At 33.6% G+C, this 27,396-nt stretch overlaps 2 protein-coding genes across 4 annotated transcripts in view; one reads left to right on the top strand and one right to left on the bottom strand.

Moving 5' to 3' along the window:
• The first annotated feature begins 90 nt into the window (after positions 1 to 90).
• On the top strand, positions 91 to 11,038 carry LOC132704767 (esterase E4-like). The gene is made up of 10 exons (XM_060674998.1): positions 91 to 163; positions 821 to 958; positions 1,009 to 1,140; positions 3,518 to 3,683; positions 3,741 to 3,796; positions 7,467 to 7,650; positions 7,704 to 7,867; positions 8,211 to 8,340; positions 9,866 to 10,025; positions 10,809 to 11,038. Exons 1-10 carry the CDS (start codon positions 101 to 103, stop codon positions 10,996 to 10,998), a joined length of 1,383 nt encoding a protein of 460 aa, XP_060530981.1. The 5' UTR covers positions 91 to 100; the 3' UTR covers positions 10,999 to 11,038.
• Positions 11,039 to 11,439: 401 nt separating this feature from the next.
• The window catches only part of LOC132705155 (protein kinase C-binding protein NELL1-like), an 83,282-nt gene continuing 67,325 nt past the window's right edge, over positions 11,440 to 27,396 (bottom strand). Inside the window, exons 12-15 of one of the 3 annotated variants that reach the window (XM_060675590.1) lie at positions 23,488 to 23,827; positions 22,025 to 22,280; positions 18,333 to 18,382; positions 11,440 to 15,608 (exon numbers count right to left, since the gene is read on the bottom strand). In XM_060675590.1, the coding sequence (XP_060531573.1) occupies positions 15,278 to 15,608; positions 18,333 to 18,382; positions 22,025 to 22,280; positions 23,488 to 23,827 (977 nt within the window). In that variant the 3' untranslated portion in view covers positions 11,440 to 15,277. The remainder of the gene's footprint in view (positions 15,609 to 18,332; positions 18,383 to 22,024; positions 22,281 to 23,487; positions 23,828 to 27,396) is intronic. The other 2 variants (XM_060675591.1, XM_060675592.1) reach the window with 2 other exon arrangements.

Genomic DNA, 27,396 nt, shown 5'->3' with positions numbered 1-27,396 from the left:
AAATGCACTTAACAATTATCTGGGATACCATCCGATAATGATTTGTAACAACTGACATATTAGTAATAAACACCATTTGTTTAAAATTTTTGAAGCTCGTATGAGTGCGACAATGGCTTATATGAAGTTGTTGCTCTGTGCGGCATTTTTAGCACCGCAGGATGTAAGTATAGTAACGCTTTGGGTTTACTTGTCCAACATATTAACGTCCGCCATACCGGCAGATCGCGCAATAAGTAAAATTTTATAGCAGTAACTTTTATATACGGAGCTGGTATTGTTCTGCTGTGTTCGTGATTGTTGGAAGTATTGGATTTTTACAAAACATTAAGCATTTTACTGTTAGCAAATAAACAGTATATTTTAATTTTTTGGAACTTTATTAACTCCGATAAAAAAAGTTTTGCTCTTCGACCTGTGGCGAAAAAGTCAGCGTAAGTACAAGAAATGTCTTTGAAGATTAACTTAAACCAATTTTTGCGTTTTGAAGTGGATCAAGGATCCGGGTTCCCCAAAACAAGGGAGCAGACGGGTTTGACGACAGCATTTATTTCCATGCTTGGAATTTACACTAATACAAATTTACCGAGTACAATCGACATTAAAAAAAAAAAATATTCGACGCACGGCTCACTCGTCGAGAGTCCGCGGCCGTCTCCCATGACGGCATTCTCACAAAAGCGTTTTTTTTTTCTTGGAACCACTACAATTTATTGTGAAAATTTTCTTGATAAATTGCAAGTTTTGCACCAATTATGAAGATTCCATTGAGTGGTGGGTTTTTTACTTATTTTACTTTTTTCAATTTTTTTTTTCAAAGCTGATCAATGGACTAGTAATCGACATTCGGGATGGCAAAGTTGAAGGGCTTACAAGTAGCACAAGGGCTGGAACAACTTTCAATTCGTTTCTTGCCATGCGCTATGCTGAAGCACCAATTGGAGACTTGCGTTTTGAGGTATTCTTATAACGAAATCGGGAACTTTTTACAGGCGGAAATTATTTCAGCTGCCCCAAAAGGTGAAACCCTGGAATGGAGTTTACGATGCCACGGAAGAGAAACATATATGCTACCAAGTAAACATGGATAGCGACAACGAAAATGAAGATTGTCTATTTATCAACGTTTTTACACCCCAGGTAAACGTGTGCTCCTAGTTTCAGTGTATACAGGGTTCCACAAACTGAATGGCCTATTAGAAGTATTTTTAAAATGGAAAAAGTTGAATTGCCGTCATAGCAGGCTACGATCTCTATTTTTAAAATATTTGGTACACTGCAGCGCTGCAATACCTACTTAAATTAACCACCAACTTACTCTGTGGGAAACGAAACGCTAGAACGGTGTATAATTAGTTATTTTATAGTAGGAGTAGAAAAACTATTTTGAACCGTTCGGGTTCAGTTAACAGTTATTTTTAATAAGAACATGTATTTGTCTATACTTTGGGGTAATGGGATAGCAAATTTATTATTGGGGCTATGGAATTAAAATACATATTATAAACACGCACTTAAAGAATCGTTTGATTAAGCCAGCAATGGGCGACACTTTTAAAAGGAGTAATAATAACTTAAAAATAAATAAAATTACCTTAAAATTTCTGGATAAGTTGTTGGTAAAAAATAACTTATTGAACCTGTCAGTATGTATCACCAATTCTTCTGGTGTATTTAGGGTATAGGGTGTAAGTTTTATTTATAACAGGTCAACAGACATTTTGGTGTTTGAGATTTTTCAACGAGACTTGTGTATTATTAATTCTTGATTTGTTATTTTGATTTGCAAGGGCCGAAGTAAGACTTTTTCTCTTGAAACCAAAAGTTTATTGATCACTTTTTGTGATCATGAATCATCCCCTTAAGGCTAATTTTTTAAACCCAGTGCTCACTGTATTGCTTTCCCAAAGCCACCCAAACAATACATGTATAGCCAGTCTGCTGTCCAAGGAGGAAGTTTGGCATTTTTAAATCAACGCCACGTGGTTACTGATCTTCTTCGTATTCATCATATTTTGAACCACGTTTGGAAATGTCAATAAAAAGACGCCAATCGTCTTTTTAAAGTCCCTTTATATTGTTACAGAGTATCAGGTTATTTTCGCGACCGGAAAAACGTAGCTGATTCATATCTTTTTTCCACAAAATGTAAAATCGTTGAGCCTTGTGGCTTGTATTTTCTTTATTATATTGGTAACTCCGAAAAGCTTTTTCAGTTCTTTGGCAGTACTCATCCTCATGTTCTGGTTGCCTCACCGGTTGTTGGCCCGAAGATTTTTCGGAGGACGTTGCCACATGCGCAGTCGCTTTTTGTTTGCGACAGTCATCATCCGTATCTCGACGTCGTACATAACTATTGGCCTTATCACCATTATGATTTGGTTTGGTATATGGATTGGTTTTTTCTGGTAGGATATTCGAAAGAACTGAGAAGCGTGATTCCTATAGCTGGTACATTTGTCTCCTTTTTTTGTGGATTGGTCCAACAACCCTTTCCTTTCATTCCTCTGGCATTGTTTCATTTTACCAGATGTTTTGTATCAGCATATAAATGGATCTATGAATCTATTATTTTAGAGCCTTCTGATTGCATGTACTTGTACTTCCTCGAATGAAGGGATTTGACCTTTTATCTCGGCAGCCTGAATCTCTTCATTGAGGATGGTTGTGTTAGATCGGTCGTTGAGCAGTTAACGGAAGTATTAATAGATAGATAAAGTACATTATTTTCTTTTAATCTAGATGATAATCGAGCAGGCTCCTTTGAGAGGTCCAAATCTCTTATAAGATCGTTCAGTTCTTCCTGATTGAAACACAACCGAGTTGCTGAATTTGTATCAAATTTGTATAGGTTTCTGATTGAATTCTTTGAACCGACGTTGATGTTTTTGTATCATCTTCTGCGAAAACTGCTGAAGAATGGAACCGATATTTCCTCCGAGTGCAAAAACTAAATTCGGATACTTCCACGTGTACATCTTGTTCCTCTTTATAGCAGTCGTTCTTCAAACTGTATACACTTTATACAGAGAAGTAGCTCTTCTGTTGTTTTTCACTACATGCATAACAAACAACATCGAGTTGATTTACACAGGTACGTCTACTTGGACATGTCATTGTTTTAGTTGAGTTTTGATACTATACAACATTTACGCACAACTTTACTTTTGAAACTCAATAAATTAAATCCAAATATTATGTTCCTAATTTTAATTTTCGTGGGAGATTAAGCATATATGGAGGGATCGGGTAATAGGAAATTTAAGATATAAAAGTAGGTAATAGAAAATTAAGAGCAGTGAATTAAGTGAATATATGAGGCCAAGGACAATTCGGGTTATATGTTTGGTTAATTATAATCCAATTGTAAATTTCAATGTTGACCATTACATAATATAAATTAATCTGTATCTCCGAAACTAGAGGTGAAAAAAAAAATCTTGTACGTTAAAAAATTCTTATATATTATTGCGATATTATGTCATGGTGCTATTGCTGAGTTGTTGTTCAATTTCAGAACTTACAAGGAAATATTACCTCCGACATTCCGGTGCTCGTATTTATCCACGGCGGAGGGTTTATTGGAGGAACGGGGTACATTGTCGAAGGTGGAGTCGGACCGAATTTCTTTATGGACTCTAACATAATTTTCGTCGCATTTAACTACCGATTAGGACCCTTCGGTAAGAAGATCAAACGTACTGCAAACCGCACAAACCATCAGCAAAATCGCCTTTTAGGTTTTCTCTCTACAGGCGATGAGGTAATACCAGGCAATCTGGGATTGAAAGATCAGGTACTGGCTTTGCAGTGGATTCAGTCGAATATCGGATACTTCGGTGGAGATAAAAACAAAGTGACTATATACGGAGCTAGTGCTGGGGCAGACATCGATCAAGCCTCTTTTCATTTGACTGAAATTTTGGTAAACCATAGTCTCTTGATGTAAATGAAAGATTTGGAAGGCAGATGACAATTATAGTACCTGTTTATTGTTTATTAATCCATGAAGGCATTCGATTTTAGTAAGTATTAAGTAGAAACAAATATTATTTATATATCTGATATAACGTATTCTATTTTACAAGTCTGGTGGATTCTGTTCAGTACGACTAAAGCTTATCCATAGATTTGGGTAGAAAATTAACGTATTAGTCCATATCAACAGGGCAATATTTTGCGTTTTAAAAATTTTAATATGTGCTGTGAATTTGAAGTGACATCAGTAATAACGAAACATAAGAAAAAGTTGTAACAGTTCTTCATTATAGTGAACTACAAAGTCATTGTCTAGAAACATTTTGCAGAATGATTTAAATAGGAAAAATCACTGTGGGGGAGAAACGTGTCCTTGCTTCACCACCATCTAACGGGTTGATTTGTTGGAGGTGTGGACTGTATTCTTGCGGGGCTGGTTTATTTTAAATGATAACCGTTTAGCACAACACGAACTATATTCAAAATCAAAATACTACAACGGCACATAGTTTGACAAATAAGTTTTACTCGCGTAACTCACAATTACGAAAGTCGCGTAAAACAAAAACTAACTTAATTAGAAAAAACCTTTTGAGAAGCGGGCCGATGGCGGCACCAACTTGTAGAGTGGTATTAAGTGAGAAAAGGGGCTTAAAACGGGGTTTTTAGAGATAGTGATCAAAAGAGGCGATAGACGTTGCCATGTCTAACGCAATATCAGCGTTTCGGGGTTCTCGAGGGCATTGGGTTGTTTTATCAACACACTGTTTTTAAATTATGGCAAACAAAAAAATCAAGTAGAACAGCCAAAGTCTTTGATGATGATACAAAATTCGAAGGAATACCCACCCTAGACGGAACTGTCATGTAGCTTCGACTGGAAGACTGTATAGTGCATAATATATAAAGTCCGGTAACCATTGCTTAAGCCTCGGCAGTAATCATATATTAACTCAATAAAGTATCTGTGGGAAGAGTTAAAGCGGCGCCTGAGCAAAGCTGAAATTTTCACCAATGAAGGGCTGGGTTGCAAAAAAGTGGAATAATATTTCGAATAATTTCGGAAGTATAACAAAAGCTAAAATTTATGCCACGAAATAAACTGGACATCAAAATTAACGCACTAGTTTTGTACTCAATGTTTGTCACATTTTGTGGGAATTTCCGTCAATACTACTAGGTGTCTGTTTAAGTTCATCCACCAGTCTCATCGTTTCTCATCATTTTCATAACTTATTTCTTTATCTGTTTTCAAATGAAGTACAGAATATAATGTCAAACGAATACGTATTCCAGAAGAGGTTTATAATACCAGACCACATATTACAAGATTAGTATTAAATTACTTAAACGAGGTGAATATGGAGATTTCAGACTGACGTCGACGCCTCAAATGGATAGGGAGCTTAAAGATCATCAACCCTCCACCTGCCCGCTAGAAAACAATATCAGAATAATAATAATAATAATAATAATAAATAAACACCCACAAGTCTAAGTCGCTACATGGTCAATACTATCAGTTAATTGACACTGGTTTACTAAACACAGGATTAACATTTTCTTGTTAATAAATTAATAAATAAATCGGCCGGGCTAAGATCTGAAACGGAAGGCGCTTTATTTGCGGTGCAGGATGGTGTAATAAACACCATTGCTTACAGGAAGAATGTGTTAAAGCTTGACGTGGAGGACGATAATTGTAGAGCATGCAAGCAACGACCCGAGACGATAATGCATATAATATCGGCGTGTTCTCAGTATGCCCGAACGGAATACATAACCCGTCAAAATGCAGCCCTTCGGGAGCAGGCATTACTACGGTATCGACCGGGCCCCGGTCCTGCCTATGCAGGTGGGGACATCGAGGCAGTTATTGAGGACGAGTCATGTCCAATCTGCATTCCCAACATTGCGTAAAATAAGCGCTAATAAACCAGATTTAGTTTTGTTGGATTATCGAGCAAAGCAATTATTCGTGATTGAATTTTCTGCCCCTGGTGATCAAAACATATCAAACAAGGAGCAGGAAAAGAAACAAAAATATCAAGAGCTGCTAGAAGACCTTAGATAAATTTATGCTGAGCACACAGTAAAACTTGTGGTTTTGATCATTGGATCATTGGAAAATGCAGAAGGCGGTGGCTCGAAGAGCCTCTGCCCGTATTTAAGCCAGGAAGTCGGAGTCACCGAGCGGCCTTTCTGGAATAATAATAATAATAATGACAGTTTATCTACAAATAGTAATAGCACATGAAATAAGTCGAGCTACATAAATAGTAAATAAACAAGGAAAAAGCTCACAAAATATAAGCAAATGAACATTGATTTTTAAACTGAAAACCACATATATATAAACAAGAAATTAAACATCTGACAAAGCATGAGTCCTCATGTCAATGTCAGGCGGGAACTCACCAAATTAACTTTTTAATTGTTTTAGTTTAAATTGTAATTATTACGTTTGACATTAAATTATGTATTTCGTTTAATAAGTTTGATAAAGATGTTAATAAAAAAACATGATGCTGATAAAAAATGAGGCTAAGCATTTAATTCGACAGACACCTTATGGAGTCAGGAGTTCTCAACAAAATGATCTTTGAAATTGACACAAATTTTAGTGGTGCGTTAATTTAAATATATGGCGACTTTTAAAAGTATCGGATATAAATATAGCATTTGTTTGTACTTAACATACTCACAAAAAATTGAAAACTCTCATGTATTAACCAAAAGTAGCTACTGTATACAGTGAAGGGCTAAAATATAATTTCTTCTTGAGCATTTTTGGCAGCAAACAGAAAATATACAGAACGCAACTTAAATCCCACGTTTCGTTTCGATGGTACATTAACTAAACAAAACTGTGTGTATTGGAGGAGAAATAATAGTCCATGGATAAGAGAAATTCAAACACAACAACCACAAGAATTGTTTGGGTAGGGATTTTGAATAATAAAATCATTGGACCTTATTACCGATATTTACAATTTCTTCATTAGCAGTTTCTCCCAAATCCAAATTAGGGTGATATGCCAGACAGAGAGATTTTGTTTTAACAGGGGGGCGCTCCGCCCCATTTTGATCGTAATTGCGGTATTTCCTGAACAGTGGATAGGTAGAAGGGGATCAGTAGAATGTCCTGCAAGATCTCTAGATATTACTGGATTTTTCTCTAATGGCGATTTTTTAAAATCAAAATTGTACCAGGAAGTAAATTAATGACATAGGGTATAGGGTTTGCTACATGAATTATGCTTGAAATTTAGCCCAGAACTCGAAAATGGATTTCAAAAAATAGCTTTCTATTTAAAAAAAAAAGGATTTTGTATAGACATATAATTTTTGACTCACCTGGTATATTTTCAATTTAATGCAAAAAATGTACAACAAAAAATTATGATGGAAGTATGAAATACGAATTTGTTCATCTAGCTTACTTACTGCGGATTCGAGAATTTTAATTTTACTCTACTCTTACTCAGGAAACGTCGAGCGATATTCAAATTTCAAAAGGGTTTTTCTACGCTCCCGTTTTGGAAGTAGAACACGAATCGGCTTTCATAACGGAGAGAATTTACGAGTTATTCGAAAACGGACGATTTAATAAGGTGCCAGTTATTATGGGCATCAATGCTGAAGAGTCCATCGGACTGTTGGAAAACGGTGGTATGTCCGTGAGGGTCCGTGAGAGCGCCTCCTCCTGACATAATAATTTTCAGATGTTCTTTCGGAAATCTTTAATGATTACGACAACTTTCCGAGTATCATGACTCCTTTCGATTTGCATTTGGACAACGTCACGAAGGATACTGTCGGGCACTTGATAAAAGATTTCTACGCAGGCGAAGAAAATTTTAAAGACAATTTGGCACTTGGAATTCACGTAAGGATACATGGTACTGTTAGTTTCTAAAATGTTAACATAAAATTGAAGGTGTTTTAAAACGAAAATGAATGTATTAAATTAATATTTTGAATCCACGACTACCACTGCCCGATTTCAACAAATCGAGTATAAAAATGCAATTGTAGACGCGGGGGTGCCCAGGCAATTTTATACACATCTGTGTGTGAGTTTTGCGTTAACCGATAAGTTAATGTTTAAAAAAAAACAGCAGAACAGCGTTAAATTACTATCTACTCCAGATACAAAAATAAAACAAATGACACCAAAACCATAATGCTTCATCTTTGACTGCGCTCTTAAAAATATCCTGTATCTTCAGTTCCACTCTGCACATGATTTCGAGAAAGCCTCCATCAAACAAGCCCAGCTGCAGGCTCCGTATGTCCAGGTTTATTTTTACGAATTTACGTACAGTGGGCTGATGGGTAATAACAAGGATAAGTTAGCAGGTACGCATCGTTACTACCAGTCTTACTTTGGGTCCGCATGCATCCCAACATATGCGTTTCATCGATAGTCGAAAATTTGGTGGTTTCATTTTTCCCAGAACATTTAACGACATCGGGACATATTTTTAGCAAATTCTGCCATAAAAATGCGAAACCTGTTGAAACTGGAGGTAGTTAGTTTCTTTGAAATGGACAATGGTTCAAAAAGGAGATTTCAAATGACCGCGTATTTTGAAAAATGCGCTGCAAAATCTATTTAGGATTTTTATGTGGTACTTTTTTGTTGTGACTCTTATATTTTGTTTATAAACTTGGCCGATTTCAATCCATTAGTAACATGGTCATTAGATTGGAAGATAAGCAAGATGTGCTAGTTCCATAACTGCTCATTTTTACAGCTCATCTCATGTATATTTCTAACGTATCCATTCCAAATGTCGCTTAACGTAGATAACTTACATTAGATAATACATTTATAACTTATAACACATTAAACCTCAAATAATGAAACAAATCAACTGTGGCCGTTTATCCAATTGCAACAAAAGTATCACAAATAAATTACAAGAATAAGAAATAATAGGCAACATAGCTCTAGGAACAGAAATAATTGTTGGTCAGTATTCGGTTCTTTTTACTTAATAACAGGCAAGCAGTTAAGATAAGAATTAAGGTGCAAATAGTGACAATTTGTTGGTGGGGGCACAACAATAAATGTGTTTGGTTAAATTTATGATGTTATCAAAGTTTGTACCTCGGTTAGTAAATTAGAATAAACAATATTTGAGTGCATCAAGTACATAACAGCTGTCATACTTCAATAAATAATTCTTTTTTTTTAATTTCTCTGTTTCTCTTCAATTTTTGAAAGATGTTGAAAATGGTTGGTTGCCTACTGAGTATTTTTGGCGCTTAAATTTGCCTGCTAAATTTAATTCCTTGCAGCATTAGACAAAAAAATAAAAACACTTAATCGTTTTTTCCATATTTTGGCGAATTACACTAATGGTTTTGGAAATCTTTTTAGCACTAATACCGAAAGAAATTTTTTTTTTTTGGATTTAAATTTACAAGATTAACACTGAGAGTGTAGAAAATTTAAATTAAATTTAATGTTTAAACTTAATAGAAATTAAGTTGCAGGATTTGGCACCATAGCAATCGTTTTCGTTCTTCATTATTTCATTCTGCATGGTCCAGTGACAAAACAAGGATTTTATACCAACTTATCACAATTATATATATATATATATATATATATATATATATATATATATATATATATATATATATATATATATATATATATATATATATATATATATATATATATATATATATATATATATATATATATATATATATAACACCACATGATAAATACATCTAGCTACTAGATAGAGCTGCATGTATTTGTCATTTGGTACACTACGGATGCGTCTCAGGGATGCATGTGGTTCCAGCCTTTTTTGCATAGAAAAATATTTTACCATGTTTTTGATTTACTCGTGGTTACAAAATTTAGATACCGGCAATGTGACGCACGGTGAAGAACTGAACTATTTGTTCAGCAAGTGGTACAGTCCAGAAATTCCGGATAACACCGACCTGACCTATTTCCCTGAAGACGATAGAAACGTTCACTATTATCTGATAACTTTATGGACTAATTTCGTCAAATATTTGTAAGTGCGATGTGTTGTTTCTAAATCTTCTAATCTGTTGTACCGGTTCGACCTTTTCCCTGCTAATTTTTCTATCGGCAAAGGTTGTATGGGTTTTATTTTCATTTTGCGATGATACTTAGAAACTAAACCGTGTTAAACCTCGTTCAATAAAAATAACTTTGTCACTGATGCGTTAAATTATGTTGGGTAATAGACAGGGTGTATTACGGTTGCCGGTTTTTATTTTTTTAATGGGGCAACATGTGTATCGCTAGATTTTCCTCTCCGCTGTCACTTGCTCATCATTTGGGTAACATACTTTCCTATACCTATCTCTATCGGTTTTTGAGTTATTATTTATTTTTAATATATTCAGGCTGAAGCAGAACATAATTTAATTTATTATTGTTGGGCCAGAAAGCTGAGTTTTGTCTGCAATTTTTCACTATCCTGGCATACCAGTCCCTGTAGAAACTTCTGCGATGCAGGATGTATTAAGAATATCTCTTTTTTTAAGAACAGATTCGTTGTCTGGACAGATGGATAGAGGAGAGCCGAAAATATTTTTATCAAAATTACTAAGTCTTATTTTCACATTAATGTTCTATCAATTCTGAGACACCACAAAATAACTAGCCAAAACTATTTATAGCTTATAGATCTTTGTAATTTTGCACCTTTGCTGCAAATGTTTTTTTATCTCTAATCGTTTATGAGTTATCATAGTTGTACCTTTTGTTAATTGACTATAGGTGTAACCGTAAGTAACTTAGAGTTCGTTGAAGGCAATTTGTTTTTTAGAAATCCAACACCAAAAGAAAACCAGATGTTACAAAACGTCAGCTGGTCTGCGGTGCAGCCTAACCAATTCCAGTTTTTAAATATCGGAAAAGATTTAGTCATGACGCTTGACTATCCGAAACGCGAGTCCTACGTTTTTTGGCAAAACATATTTGACCAATACGCTGTCAAACCATTAGATACGTTTTAACACCATATACGATTATTTTATTTTATTTTAAGTGAATGGGATGTCTTTAGTAAATACTATATCATGTAACAAGTAGTTTTTCTGTAAATTCTTTCCATACAGCACCAATACATTCACTGAGTGACGTATGATGGGAACGTCAGAATTGACAAACGTCAAAATGCCATCCGTGACTAAAATCTGTTAAAAAAATCTGATCCGAGGAAGGGTGTAAGGAGTAAAAAATAGCAATTCACTACTGTGGACTGCTGAATTCAGCCTCAGATATTTTTATACTATGGCCGAATATCAACCATCAGAACATTAAAGCAATCAAAATATCGACAGATTCTTTAGAAAATCCCTCAAAAATAGTTTTTTGAATACATCAAAAAGCGCTGCTCTAGCAACTCTAATAAAAGAAATCTGTCAACTTTGAAATTTAATTTAATAATGATTGGCACACATTTTAAAAAACATAAAGGTAATAGCGACATCTGTACAATAATAAAATAGTAAATAAATATAAATCTCAAAATGTACATAAATTCATAATCCAGATAAAAATCTTAACTTAATACTTATTACTTACAAAGGAAATGCACGTAAAGAAAAGATTATGAAATGATATTAGTAGAGAAATTAATGCCAATTCTCGTTAACACATTAAATGAACGAATAGAGGATCGCTAAAATTTCTCAAAAAAAAAAAGGTTTAACATTTCTAATCTTATAATAGACGGGTCGACGAGTGTCTAGTTTTTGAAAAATTTTAGGATTTAACGAAAAATACTGATGTGTGACATAATCAGGGTGCTCTACCGGCAAACAACAATTTCTTGCACTAGTCAATTTTCCTAAAAAGGACATCATTTAGCTCGTATATTAATATAACATTTAACCTCTTTGGTAAAAAAAATTACGCTTAATGAGCAATAAATAATATTATTTAAACAAATTTACAAGAGTTACAAATTACAATTTGCTATAGCTAAGTCGTGGGGCCAAACAGTGTATTTCCTTTCGTTGTTCAGCTATCAATATACATACCATTTTTGACATAAATTCTAGTAATTATAGTTTTCGTAGTATCAATAATTTAAACCTATATTAACAAGTTTATTATTTTGTGCTAATATGTACGATAAGTACATAATGATTTCTCTTTCTCTTCTATTTAAGTTTATTTTTGCGTATAACTAAAGTTATGCTGCCCCGCATGGTAATCAAATATTAAATATTTATAAATAATGCATTTTGTTGCAAAGTGGATAGTTGTCTTCATCTTCGTTAAGCTTGCGATATTGAAGCTTAATATCCGAAGTGGAATAAAATAATAGTTTTATGGAATAAACTTCAACACAATAATGTATCTAATATGGCAATTATTTAGCAATAAATTAGAAAGTTGCATTGTCAATAATATTCTCATATACAGGATATGCCAGAAAAAGTAAATATATGATTTTTCGTATGGAAGAGGGTATATACATCCCTCTTTATATATGATTTTTTTAACGCAAATTTTGACTACCACGTTTATAATAATAAACACTTTCCTTGTAACCTAGATTAGAAATGTGCTGAATATGAGTTTATATTGAACATTTATTCGAATGAATTTTGTATGTTTCGAGAATAATTGCCTAGAAAATGCCAATTAATTTTTAATTAAAAAGCTAAAAATTGCTACTTTTGCGATTTGAAATTTCCATAAAATAATAGTATTTGATATTTAGATTGTGTTTTAAGCTATTCAAACCAACGTAGGTACCTAATAAATACAAAAATGCCGATATCCCCAGATGCCAGATAGATTGGCTTATATCGAAAGCAAGCATTTGATGAAGAAAAAAATAGATATATGGTGTTTTGAATTTTCTTCATTCTTCCCCAGTATATAAGACACCCTGAATAGCGCTAAGTGTATTAATTTAAGTAGTTAAAAATGTAGAGTCAGCAATATTTCTGCCAAAAATCAACAACATTTTTCACAAGAATTAGACACGCATGTGTGAAAATAATTTTAGGTTATAGTATCAAGTGCCTACTCAATGTTGCGACACCTTGCGTATTTAAGATTTTTGTACGTAAATTTTGAACTTGATTAAGGATAACAATATATTAGCCGTAGAAAACAAATTCGCTAAGAAATGAAAGCTTCAATATATTTCTAGTAAAGGATATATAATAAACGAACTTTCTAAAAATGCATGAAACCATATTGACAACAATTTTAAAGGCCGTTAAGCTTTTAGTTTCGAAAGTAGTGGAAATATGTAAAATTCTGACATAACAGAGGAGCGAGTTGAGAAATAAAATCATAAGATCAACGTCCGTAATAAAGTAACCCACAAACCTATTATAATCGATCTATCTAATTTCTATTCCAAGGAATTTCATTCGGAAATATTCGGCGTGGAAATTAGTATTTTGAGTATTATTTCCAGCTTTATTTCCGGGTAATCCAAAAAATCAACAAGCTTAGCACGCGCTCCAGGAATATAGGTGTTACTGTTTATATCAGGAAGACTTTGCGTCTATTTTTACCATTAGCAACAACTATTAGCTGTATTTGGTATCCCAAACTAGTGAAGTTTACAGGTAGATGTAATATGCTTACCCGATTTAGTAATGAAATAATTGCTAAATCACCAAAGAATTTACCAGGACAACTAAGTATTTTAATATTTATTTAAAACTTATACGAACCTACCAGAAAAATGGAATGGGTTATCATTTTAATTCTTAAAAAATATCCTAGAAATTTATTTTACTTTTCATTGCGACCCAATATGATTGATATATAATTTTACACACATTTAAAATTTATTAGAATAAGCCTCATATGCATATGTACCTATATAAATCCTTCGAAACGTTACCCATAAATTAAAAAAATGGGAGCAGCACAGTACAGGAACTAACTTTACATTTAATGGAAAAAAAATATATAATTATTTAATTATTAGTCTCATGTAACGATATCACAATTTTAATATTGCAATAAATTTTTAAAATAGCAAGATATGCTCACATTACTATGTAAAAATGTTTAATAAATTTTAAAGTCCAAGCTTGCCCGAAATTTGTTCTATTTAATTAGCAAGCCCATATCCATTGACTAGAGAAATTTAATTTTAATACGGCACATAACTACGAATATTCCTGGGCTACTAAGGTGATACCTCATGAAAAGTCATCAATGTTATGTCAAAACTAAATTTCGATTTTACAAGCTAGAACTATTCTCCTACTAGTGCAAGATTGCACCGCGTTTTGTAGCGCGCTGTATTGTCTGGGACATCAACAAAACGTTAAACGTTTCCTTTTGAAACTACGAACGTGAATGACGTTGACGTTTATAAATTACTTTTAAAGCCTGTTTTTACAACTCCTTAAAAGTGAAAATGTGTAGTAGGACCTAACATTAGATAAAAATCACACGTAGCGACATTTTTGTTTTAATAACTGCATTTATAAATCACCTTGTAAATTTGATCTATAATGCGACGACTCAATGCACGGTTATGAAGCACTTAAGTTATACCCCACTTAAATATCAAATTAAACCACACTTAAACGACAAACATTGCTAACAACGTCAGTAAGATCCAGTACACTATAAAAGTTCATTAAAATTTGCTACTTTCTGCAAATTCATCTTTATTAATTATTGTCTATTAGATTTATTCATATTAATAAACGATTAGAAAGTTATGTTGAATGTCTATATGTCTATTACAACGTTTATATGCTTCCTTTTTGCATTTATTAATTGTTAAATCTGAACACATCCAAAGCCTGTAATGTCATTGCTGCTTAATCATTTTGTAACATCACCTTGGTAGCCCACTAGATCAAATACAAGTGCTTGCACCATTATATTAGTATTTATACACTAAACATTCAATCGTTAGCCCAGGCTAGTCCGTTCACTTTCGGCAATTACTATTGAATGGCGACTATCCATCATCAGCTAGTCAAAAACCGGACCCTCATACCCAACACAGGAAGACACTTGATCATACCCTTCACTCGCTAACACTGGCCACCAACAAGAGCCCAATATGTCTATAAAAAAGGAATGTAGGACCAATATGACGCCCCATCCCAGAGGTTTCCTAGAAGGTATCTTACTAGTGGTTTGGCTAGGTATATTCCGTAAAAAAATGTAAAAATTAGCGACTACCGACAGATTAAAAAGTTAGTACGTTCAGCAATCCATTTGGAATAGTTGGAAGCTGTCGCGTCTCATTTATCCTACCAAACGAACCCAGCCGTACACAGTAAATTCCTGCTAGAGAACAATTTGGGATGAGTGCTTTTCCGTATTTGAATTATGAGATTCAGCCGCCGGGAGGCGGAGCTCTGTCAGTCTCCTCGTGTGACAACCCGCTCTTATCGCGCACAGCACTAGGTACAGTAGTCCAGCTAGTCGGTAAAGAAGTCTTATCGATGAAACTGTGTGAGGTCGCGCGCCCTCTGCGATCGCCACTAACCGAGTAGAACGCTGCACTACTGGCACTACTAGGAGCGTCTCTAGTGGTAGCAACCATGCCGTCAAATCCAACCGGGTCTGGTGAATCGTTGCCGCAATGGTAATTATAACTACAGCATAGCACTCCGTTCTGTAAACATAACAACGAAGGGGACGTTAGTTTTTCGTTTGGGGATTTGGGTGACTGTGCTTGGCGAAAAGGGTCAGATTCGATTTGTGGCTTAGATCGCAGATAAGGTTTTCGACCGTAAGGCTCACTTACATTATGTCACGACTGAATTTAATTTTGTATGCTGTACTTGGTAATTTACTAGAGCTATATTTAAACTAAAGAGTTTGTTGGACAGTGCCATAATGCCCAATGCGTATTGGCAGCTACCAAACTGTGAATTTGGTTGTCCCTTAGTCGAGTTTTGCTTTAGTTCTTGAAATAAATAGGATATTAGAGTTTGTTTCATATAAGCCGAGAGGAATGCAGAAATAGCAATAATTTCTACTATGACCAAGATTCAGAGGGAAAAAAGCCTTTTAAAGGCTATTCGAAGGCTAACAGAAGCAAGTTTGAGATCATCTCCCTACTTACAAGAAATAGTGGTTTCCCTCTGACAGCGTAAAAGCAATAGTTATTATAACCTGGGGTATTTAATAAAATCTCTACAATTGAATTGGAAATAAACAAAAAGCATTAATATTTAATATATAACAAAACAAAATTAACATACACATTTTGTTTATGGACCGACAGATACTGGTACAGAAATTTAAAAAATGCCGCATTGGGTCTTAAGCTGACAATGCGATCTCTTAAGTTACATTAAGATAGAATCTTTCGAGTTGATTTCAAGCTGATTTCTATTTCTCTACATAATTATTATTGATATTTGCATTTCATTTTCTACTTATTTTTGAAGCATAGTCAACTTGACCAAGTAAAATGAAATATGCCCGTTCCTTTAGACGGTTATCGAGAGCTGGCAAAAGTAATTAAGTCATCTTTATTTAAAAAATAAATAGTTTTATCAATTTTCATCCATTCTGTTGAGATTTTTTTTGGGCCCATCAATATTTTTCTGTGCTTTATGATTGCATTTCAAATACGAATTATTATGAAATATAAAAGTAAGCCGAAATTTTAATTAATATTAATTAATATCAGCTGCCACGTTAACGGCTGATGTCAACAACTATTGTCAAACATTTTTTATAGTGTTTTGGTTTATTTTTGGTGTTTTTATATATTATATTGTTAATCTGTTTAGACTTCTTGATATATTAAAATTGTTTAAGGGTTTATTTGTATAAATTCAAATAAGTAGTAAATTAAGAACTACGATTTTCGTACATAAAAAAATTGTCCATTCTAAGATCTTTAAATTATACTTTATGGGAAATTTTGACACCATATCATCAAATAACAGGCGCTTAATAATTCAATGCGGCACTTTCACGGATCCTTTACGCCATCAGTACGGCAGAAAAATGTCGGAATTACTTTGATCAAACATTAACTAAAGAAAAAAATAAAAGAAATCAACATTATAAATGTACCTTGAGCCAGCTAGATAGCATAAATAAAAAATATAACCGCATCGAATCTGACCAATTAAACTACAACTCATGGTGCAATCCCTCAAATTATTTTTAAATTTCTTAAAACTTTTAAAATTGACATTGTGCGTGATAAGGGAATTCAAATTCGCAGTAGTTCATTATCAACCGAATTTATATTATAAAAAAACGATACTTACAGTTGTACAGTATGGTCTTTCAATTTGTATTACAATATTTTTTTTAATCTATCTACTTATTTAAGAAAACGAAAAAATACAACCGAACGTAGTCTACATGCCAAATTCTTCTATTTTAATATATATCGAAGCTACGAGGCTAATGATCAATAAATTGTGCGCTCAATAGATCGCAAACTGTACCAACGTAACGTCAATAGAAAAAAATAATTTCAGTTGTATCCCTACCGGCGATCAAGTGTAGACCAATTTTAATTCTAAGTATTTTTGTAAATTAAGCAATATTAAAAAATACTCGTTTCAAAATAGTTAAAACCAAAAATTTATTGACAGTGTATAACACGAGAAGTAGATCCAGCCTCTTTCTCTTAACGATTCCATCATATGAAAGGAATTTCAGAAAGGATTAGACGAGCAGCAGAACGTTAGAATGCATTAAGTCAATCCAGAAATGCAGAAATATCGACTCAAGAGAAAGAGTGTATCTACCAGATACCCTACGAACTGGAGATATTTAATTTATTTTTATATTTAACTGGAGATAGTTAAGTCTTAGAATTAAAATCAGTCTGCACTTGACAAAGGGCAGTTATACAACTGCTCGAAATATTGTGTAAGTTCAAAAAACAATTCCAAATTCGATGCGAGGATTTGTTAAACCAAGATGCATTATACAGACTAAATTTATAATTTTGGATGCTGTCATTTCCGATAATAGGTAAGGGTCAAGCTAAACCTAGCACTGGTAACTAACAGTAGGCATGCATAGTATCTTAGAGCAATACACATCTATAGAAGTGCTCAGTAGGTATACTCGTTCGCAGCCATGTTTATGGATTAAATTTGTTTATTTTTAAATAAAATTTTTCGAAACGGATGTTTTGCAATGTTGATTGGAAAATTGAGACATGGCCAACGCCTGTTGTGAATAAAAGATACTAATTCACGCACTATAGTTAAACTTAGTAGTATTGGTTCGTCCAATTTTCAATTCAACTCGAGCGCACAAAAAAGTAAACAAGCTTTAAACAACTTAATCGGATAATACAAAGTCAAGCACTACTAGAGGTGTGTATATTTCGTGTATTAGAGTGATTTGTGATTACCGATGCACACAACACGCGACATTGCTCACCAGTTCTGCGCAGTACGGCACCTGCAAGGGAACGTAGTGTTAATTGTTAGTAACGCCTAGCAAATTAGTAGCAAGCCAGCCAGCTCTCAGGTATACGCGTTCTATGCGGCTAGCGGTGGCCATAATACCTTGCAGCAAAGCCACTAATAATAATTGTTTTCCCTCAAGACTGTTTTGTCTCGATAATACCTGCATTAAGGAAAACCAATTAAATACCACCTCTCCAACTTAAAAACTATCTATACTCTGGATATTAATTCCAACTTATATAATCTATTAAAAGTTCTGAAGAAGTAACACTTTTTTATTTGTATCTAGCTTCATCTTTAAAATACACACTAAAAATTAAATTATGAAATTAATAAAACAAAATATATAAATAGAAATTAAATGAAAAAGATACACGTCATTTTATCTGATCAATATGCCCTTAAAATACATGTATTAAATTTTGAAATACCCTGTAAATCACATCCCCTGGTAAGGAGCCCTCTGCACAAAATATAGAAAAAAACAAAACAAACATAGAGCGACAGGTGTTGCGTATACCCGCGATAAATTACTCGTTTAAAATAGATATACTTATTCTCGGTACAGGATACCAAACGACCCTTTTCACATAACAACACTTTATTTATTATTTTTTTGACGTATTCATTTCCTTGACTCCTCGGCCAAACCGCGCTGTTCCCAGCTTATAAAATAATCCTAACATTGACGAAAATATAAGGCAATGTTCGCGACAACAGGTTTCACATCCAATAACTTACATTTACAACACTCTTCCGATAAGAATTTGGTAACAAAATTGTTTCATTAGTCAACATTAGTCAAACTTTTGACATCTCAATCAACATGCTGAATTGTATTTAGTGTGTGGGTGAATTTCCTTATCTTGCAACATAAATGTCAGTGTCAGTTTTTTCAGATTCAAGGGAATATTTTCAAATTCGCTGATGACATTAAATTTATTCAGTACTACTTGAAATGAAAAATAATAAATTAGTTGAGAAAATTTTTCAATGAAACTTCCACAGGCTCCCGTAATACCCAAATAACCAAATGTTTAGCCGTTACCGCTGATTCGTTTCGCGCTCTTTTATTTCAACCTACGGATTCCTAGCAATTGCTCGCAGCACTACGGGGATTTCCCAAAATTGTGCGCTAGGTTTCCAAATAATGATGAGATGTTGGCGGACGCACTTCATCATTTGAAACATTTGTTGACTAGTATGTATAAATTTATGTAATACCATAACGATTAATATAGCGACAAATATTACGTTCTTCAGTTTTTATCATGGGTGATTATAAAAAACAAGAAAAGAAAGCAACCAGAACAAGCATTTCACTAGAAACTAAAATAGAAGATTTGATTCTGGTAAAAGTCAAATTAGTGCTACGCTGAATATAATAATAAAAATAAAGCGGCAACTGCAGCAATAAAATTTTAGAGGAAATGGGAAAACGACTGTCTATATGGATTGACGATGAAATTGAACGCAATATGCTCATTAGGCCACTCTACCATAAAGGAAAAAGCTAGTAGAATTTTTAATTACAATCAGGCTGAGGCAAGTGATATAAGTAAAGCTTTCGTTGCTAGTCGAGTGAATTACCAGAATTACATTAAAATCTATACTCAAGAATTTATTTTTAACATTGCTGAAAGGAGTCTGTTTTGAAAAAAAAAAAGTTCTATCCCATGAAGAGAACCGAGCGCCAGGATTTAAAGCTGCCAAAGATAGCTTAACACTTCTACTGGCTGGTAACGGAAGCGAAAATTTACAATTAAAACTACTACTAGTTTACCACTCCAAAATCCCAATGAAACTGTTACCTGTAATTTGGAAGTCTAATAAAAATCATGGATAACTATGAAAAATTTCCAGAATTGGTTCACTGAACATTTATTATTGCGAAATTAAAACTTGAGCAAAGAGCACTAGTATTAATTGATAATGCTCCAAGCCACCAAACAAATTTATCAGACTTAACAACAGCCATTCCAATCCAACCAACGAACCAGAAACAGACGAATAAGAGAAGCAATCAATAAGAGAATTTTCGTAAAAACTCCAATATCACGAATGCTTTAGAAAACATAAACCTTTCTTGGAATGACGTAGTTGAAAGATCTTTGAAAGGAGAACATTTGGCCAGATTTAAGTAAAAGTGAAGATATTGGACACTGTCGATATGGATGAAATGGTGCAATTAGCTAAACAACCCGGCTTAAAAATGGAAGATGTCGAAGAAAAGTTCAAGAAAAAGCAGCTAGTCTTTCTGATGAGGTCAAGGAATTTCCTGTCCAAGAAAAAAACATAAATATTGATAGTAGTGCTTTCGAAGAAAAATACAGTAACTTTGATGGCGTTTGTATAAAAGAGTTTGATCATCTCTAACTGGTATTATGGAGCAATTAATTGGAAATTACCCAAATTTTGACAGGAGTTCAAGAGCAAGACGGGCAACTTTTAACATTTGATGATTTGATACCTTCTTGACAAAAAGGCAGAAAATTGGAAACACAGAACGGACTGAATAATCTGATTGACTTAGAATTTTGTTTGTTTTTATTAGTATATTCGTTTATATTGTCTTTATTTTTCTAAGAAATAAATATTTGGTTTTATTTTTATAAAAAAAAAAAAAAAACATAATTGTTAAATTTAATACCCAACCAATATTCTATCCATCTCTATATGTATCTGTATCAATATAATGCCGTATTTTTGTTAGTGTATAACAATTCATAATTATAAATTGTAATCATAAATTAAAATTGATCCAAGCAAATGTATAACTTTTTTACTTATTGAACCATCTTTCTATTATAATTATGAAAAAAAAAAACAAAATACAACAAGAAAATTATGGCATATAATAGCGAAATTAAGGTGTAATTGTAGTCCTGAACACTATAAACTTTACATAAATCTTTCTAATTTACAAACGTTTTACCAGAGAAAATTTAGCTTAATCTCTTTGTTTTAATACTGGGGCCACAGTGTACGGCGCAATGTGCTAAACAGATTTGCTTAATTCAGTATGAAAAAAATATGTGAAATATTACTTTCCATACAAACATATTATTTCTTACTGTCAAATAATCATAAATAATCAATGAACACGGAAATTTACCGATATAGAGATTGTATGTTAGTTCCCCACAAATTATTAAAGGCTGATTATCAATTTCATGAACTTAAAGTGTTTGGATTTTCTAATTTTTTGGTGATAATTTGAAAGATTTGCCAGAAGCACGTGAGTGAGAAAGCAGAGATAGAACAATATCTCTGTTGCTTATGAGGATATGAGGAAAACGAATTAAAATGACTTTGCTGCAAGATACAAGTCGTACATTAACTTGATGGAAATCTACATAAAAACATTTTAGATGAATGTGTGATGGGCAACGTATATAGGCGCGCAAACATCTGCGTCTAAGTTTTTATGCACCAAGCAAAGTATGGGCGTTCAATTAAAAATTACCCCGGAACGACAACATTTTTAATTGAACCCCACTGTTACATTTAAAACGGTACCTTCTGGTCGGAAAATTAATCCGGTTAAATAGTAAGCAGACCCAAAAATACATATATTGTACACTGATCCTATTCTATTCTAACTTCTATAGATGGGCTTCGGTAGGATACTCACCTTGCAATTGCAGGTGACGCAGGGGTCGTTTGTGTCGACGAACTGAGCCCCCGACTCGTGGAGGACCCCGCCGAGGATGCAAGGCTGTCCTCCCCAGCTAACCGTCGAGTTACCCAAAGGACACAGATCTTCACAATGCGGGCAGCAATCGCCGGACGAGTGAACCGGATTGGAACACAGTAGTGGGGGGCATTTAAGTTCCCAACAGTCAACTTCACCGTAAAGGCATTCGCACGTCTGGCACTGGTAGGACCACCTTTAAAACGAGCAAAATTATTTCTAAATTGCTTTATATCATTTAAAATATTAGGTATCCTTCAAATTATAATAAAACGCAAACAAACTAAAACAGGTAAGAGATAAAAAAATAACAAAAATAATAAATGAAAATGGCCCATAATTGATAATTTCATTAAATGACCTATTTATAAAATTTTCTAAAAATATCCGGTGTGCAATCACCGCCATAAATAATCACCCATTGTTTTTAAACATCCCGCATGTACACGATTCCTATGCGGTTAATATCTTGAAAACTGTTGGCGATACAAAAAAATAAATAAATTACGAAGCAAAATTAATGTGAAGTTAATGTAAAGTTATACTTTCTTCCTACAAAAGCTGTAGAATTGTAATGTTAATTCTAAACACATATTGTATCCATTATGTTGTACTAACTTGTGATGCAGAATAATTGCATAAGTTAATATAGGCAGTGAGCGCTACAACGGTGTTCAAAAATGATATGTAAATTTATTTATTCCACAGAGTCCCCATCAAAACTTCCGTTCAATACTCTTTATCTATCTGTAATAGTTTCCGAGATATTTCGAATTTTGTGTCTATTAGGTACATAAGTTAGTTTGAATAGAATAACCACATGGGAAAATACTCTTCCAAATAGTTATCACTAAATTTCTTCTTATAAAAAAAGTATGTACTTTTTTCCAGTTCTTTAGAAAAAATACAGTATTTTACTTTACTTTTTTTACTTCACTTTACCATTATTTCTCTAACATTTTAGCTTTTGTGTACACATAGGTACAACCTGTACGTGTGTGCGTTAAAAATTATATGCATTTTTTTTTTGGAAAAATTCGATTAACTTGATATGTTTATAATGAAAACTTTGACATATGAGGTTTCAAAATTTCTTACATTCTCCCAATATTTCGGACACCCTGTAACTATAGTAAAAAATCATATTTGTGCATCACAAAGTAAACTGCGCCCAAAATTTTTCAAAAGATCCTGCAGTTCATGAAAATAATTTTAGATTGTGGGTCTGATCCATCTGTCTAACTTTTTAATTTAATTATTTGCCTAACGGAAGGCGTTTCCAATATATCACGACGCACTATCAAAATATTCTTTAAGTGATTTGCCGATTAGTTCCTACTAATTAAATTTTTTACAAAAACCCCAAACCCCTGAAACTAAATAGTTATATCAAAATTGCCTACCTTTCTCCGTGCATCAAAATCACATCATTCAATTCTTGATGCCGGCACGCATGCCTACGATCGCACTGAGGACAACATAGATTAAGGTCAGTTCCGGGTTGGTCGCAATCGCATTTCGGCCTTTCACAGCGCATTACGCCTTGTCCGCAGCTGCAGCTAAGGCAAGGGTCACGACTGGATGGAATGGTCAGTCCATCTGTCACCTCGCGACCTTCAAACACACAACTTCTTCGGCAGTCTTTGGAATCGGCCGAACATTCGCACCGAAATCCTCCTTCGGTATTTACACATAGTGCCGAGGGATGACACGTGTGGTGATCTATTTCGCATTCGTTTATATCTAAGAAAGGGATGCGTATTAAGTGCGGTTAAAATCTAAGTATAGAGAGTGTCATTGAAATGACATGGCATCATAATGTTTTTACAAGCGTCGATAAGGAAGATGTTAGAAAATATAGGCCTATAACTAAGTTGTCTGTCTTTCGCAAAATTCTATGATATTATTTTAGGTGTTTATGTGTTATCTGGGCGGTTGACAGTAAAGGCCAGGTAGACGTAGTAACACCGACTTAAATCATTCACCAAGATAGACCTTCCATCAAATATTGTTTATTAGGCTTGCAGAGATCGGAATGGAGGCTGCTATGGCTAGACTGCCAAGCTCTTACATTAGGAAAGGAAGAGCAGACAAATCAGAGTTTTTTGACATCATATCAAGTGTGTTTCATGTTTCAAACATTGTAAAATACTACTCTTCGCCGATGACGGTAAAATATACACCAAGATTGAAACCTCCGATAACTGTCTAAATTTCCAAAAAGACCTTCTGCACTTGGAAAAATACTATTAGAATAACCACCTGTTCATGAATAAAATATTAATAACACCAACTTAGAGAAGTTTGGCGCAGATTAGAGATCTGGGGGTAATGTTGAATGAAAAATGCACTTTCAAAACTCAATAGATTTTGAAAATCGCTTCAGCCATTTGGAATCCTAATTGTAACATCCACATCATTAGGGTTCTAATTGATATTAAACTATCGAAACAACATACGAGAGAACTCTCCAATCACCAGAATACAAAGTATATTTAATTTTCATAATTATTTTCTTCTGATCGATATTTCTGTTACTCCTATTAAAGGTTTTACGTGTCGGATGACAAAAATATTCTCTAGGATATAATAAGGACACCCTAATTCAAGTATAAACTTCTGATAGTCTTTGTGTTACTTTGGATAAAGCTATTAATTTTGTGCAGATAATTGCTAAAGTTTAGATTTATTTGTGAACCTCTCTTTTTAAGATGCAGTGGGGATGCTTTTCGGGTACGTTGTACTGCATGCAACCCAAATCATCAATAAATAAATATGTATTAAAGAGCATTTTGATTCGCAGAATGTAGTATATGTAACCTGTAGAAGATTCGAATTTGAATCTTTGTAGGACACATATAAATATTTGATGTTATTAAAGACTGTAAATGCAAACTTTTCGGTGGTCCTGATAGAGTGCATTCAATTTTTGTTTTGGTAAAACGTTTATTTTTTCATTTATGAAGCCACTACATTTGCACTTCAATCTTTCTTTGGATACTGCACCATGTCCAGTCTTGTCGACGCATACTTTTATTACATTAACATTTACATCCGGCGAGCGAGGTGACATTAAAAATTATATACACTCAGTAATACCTAAGCTTTGGGATTCGTTATTTACATGTCTCCTTACATTCCAGGGGACTCTCTTTGCCTTTGCAAATAATCTTCAGGTTGGTTGGTTTTTTATACAGACTTGTCAAATGCTTTCGATAGTCAGTCAAAACTCACTAACAGCCAAGACAAGTGGCTTTGATTTAAGTGAGATTATTGTAAAGTAAATAATAAACAAGAATAAAAATAATATAATAATAATAATAATAATAATAAAAATAAATAATAAATAAGTAAATAAACGTACATAACAATGAGCCATCAATCAATAAGGTAATATCAGGCGATATTGATCTTTTATCTGGTGCACCACATGGATCACACTGTTGTTCAATCTTTTATATAAATAAGTTTGTTATGTTTGCTTTAATGCTTAAACTTAAAAGTATTTTAACATGCCATTTTTGGTTGGTAAAGCTTGAATGAGCTAATACTATTGCAACACATTTTGTAGAAAGACTTCAACAACTTAATTTGAATATAAAATAAATTCCTCTCTTTAAGGGAGTGAACGAAGTTAATGCCCTTGGATTCATACCAAAGTTTTTTTTTATGAATCGTATAAATGTTCTTACTGCATTTACTTACCAACGGCTGAAAATGATTATTAGAACGATATATAATCATTTTTCATAAACGTTCTGCTTGTCATCGCACGTGCATCGGATTATACGGGGTGTTATTGAATTGAAAACATATAAATAAACAAGTGGCAGATAGGTAGAAATACTCACTAGAACGTTTGCTGACTGGTATTCGGAAAAAATGATTCAAGATTTGGTACAAAATAATTATCGTGCCGAAGGGATGATATAATAAGATGCGATAAGCCCAAGCGATAAGATGCCGGGTTGCCCAAACAAAACCCAAGTAGTCAAAAACTATACAAAGGTTTCCCGATTAATTTTTATCACGAAGATTGCTGGTCTCAAATTCAATTATTTGCATAAGTGCAAAGTAACTGCAGAAACCTGCATATCTTGTCTATCGTACAACCTAAAAACTATCTAAGATTTTTTCTGCTTGAAATTAATTGAAATCGATGCAGTTTGTAAACAAAGCAAAACCGAATTGACACAACACGATCCGATCGGTTAATTTTATTTAGTTTTTGAACCATAACCACTTACCGTGCACCAGATGAATAGTTTAATTAGGTTTGGTAGCTTATTTATCGAAATTAACGTGAAATATTGTTTACAAATATTTGGCAACTTTGGATTGTTCGATAGGTATCGCGATTGTCAGTCTGACACTGAGACAATAGTTATCCGGATGGGCGGGATACGACTTGTAGCGAACAAGATATAGTAAAAAACACTACACAAATACAGGGTGTCTCATCGTTCGTGGAAAAATGGGCGTTTTGCAACTTGCTGAAATTTTGGTCGTTTGGGTTTTTCACTTTCTTCGGTCGACATAGAATATTTTTAGTGTTACACTATTGCAATTGTACCAAAAAATGGTAACATTCTTGATTTTCTAAATCGATCAACCTGTATATTGTTTCCTTTTTCTCCCCGTTGTCACTTTTGATCATTTTTGTAAAATATTTCGCTACACTTATCTGTAGCATTAATAAATTTCAACATTTTTTTACTCAAACAGACCACAAATATAAATTCTTATTCCTGGGTCCTTTGAATATTTACAAATTTTCAATTTTGACTAGAATTTCCCAGGATCCTGGGTACTAGTTCCCCGTACAGGTTGGCGACAAAATTGGCATAACGTTTGAAAACTATTTTATGCCTGCAAATCTGTTAGAATAAGTATATTTAATTACAAAAGTGGGGTTAATTAGAAAACTTTACATGGAACGTGATACATGAACTAAAAGCGGCTTTAATCATTTATGCGAACATTTGATAATAGGCGGGGTATTAGTCCATTTGAAAAAAATACTTTTAATAATTTATCAACCGTAAGACACTCTGTGTAGATATATTTATATGTTTAGATAAATGTATCAACTGTAAGAAAATTAAAAGCCGTTTTAATTGATTTATTTATTGTTCAACAATAATAAATAAGAGACGTCGCTCCACCCCATAATATAAATTATACGATGGCCAGCTTATAGCCTCCACTTCAATCCATTAGACATATATGTGGGACATTTCCAAACACAACGCGTATTATCAAAATCTGGAAAAAATTCATCGAAAAATACAACAGAATTCAAATAGATAGAA

The sequence above is a fragment of the Cylas formicarius genome, unplaced genomic scaffold (assembly GCF_029955315.1).
Source record: "Cylas formicarius isolate icCylForm1 unplaced genomic scaffold, icCylForm1.1 PGA_scaffold_7__23_contigs__length_41026272, whole genome shotgun sequence".
NCBI lineage: Eukaryota > Metazoa > Arthropoda > Insecta > Coleoptera > Brentidae > Cylas > Cylas formicarius.
The sequence above is the reverse complement of the archived record's forward strand: the minus strand, read 5'-3'. Positions and strand labels throughout refer to the sequence as shown.

Coding starts and splice junctions, on each gene's coding strand:
- LOC132704767 (XM_060674998.1), top strand. CDS start 101: ATGAGTGCGACAATGGCTTATATGAAGTTGTTGCTCTGTGCGGCATTT. Junction 1,141..3,517: donor TCAACGTTTTTACACCCCAG/GTAAACGTGTGC, acceptor GTTCAATTTCAG/AACTTACAAGGAAATATTAC. Junction 7,868..8,210: donor ATTTGGCACTTGGAATTCAC/GTAAGGATACAT, acceptor CTGTATCTTCAG/TTCCACTCTGCACATGATTT.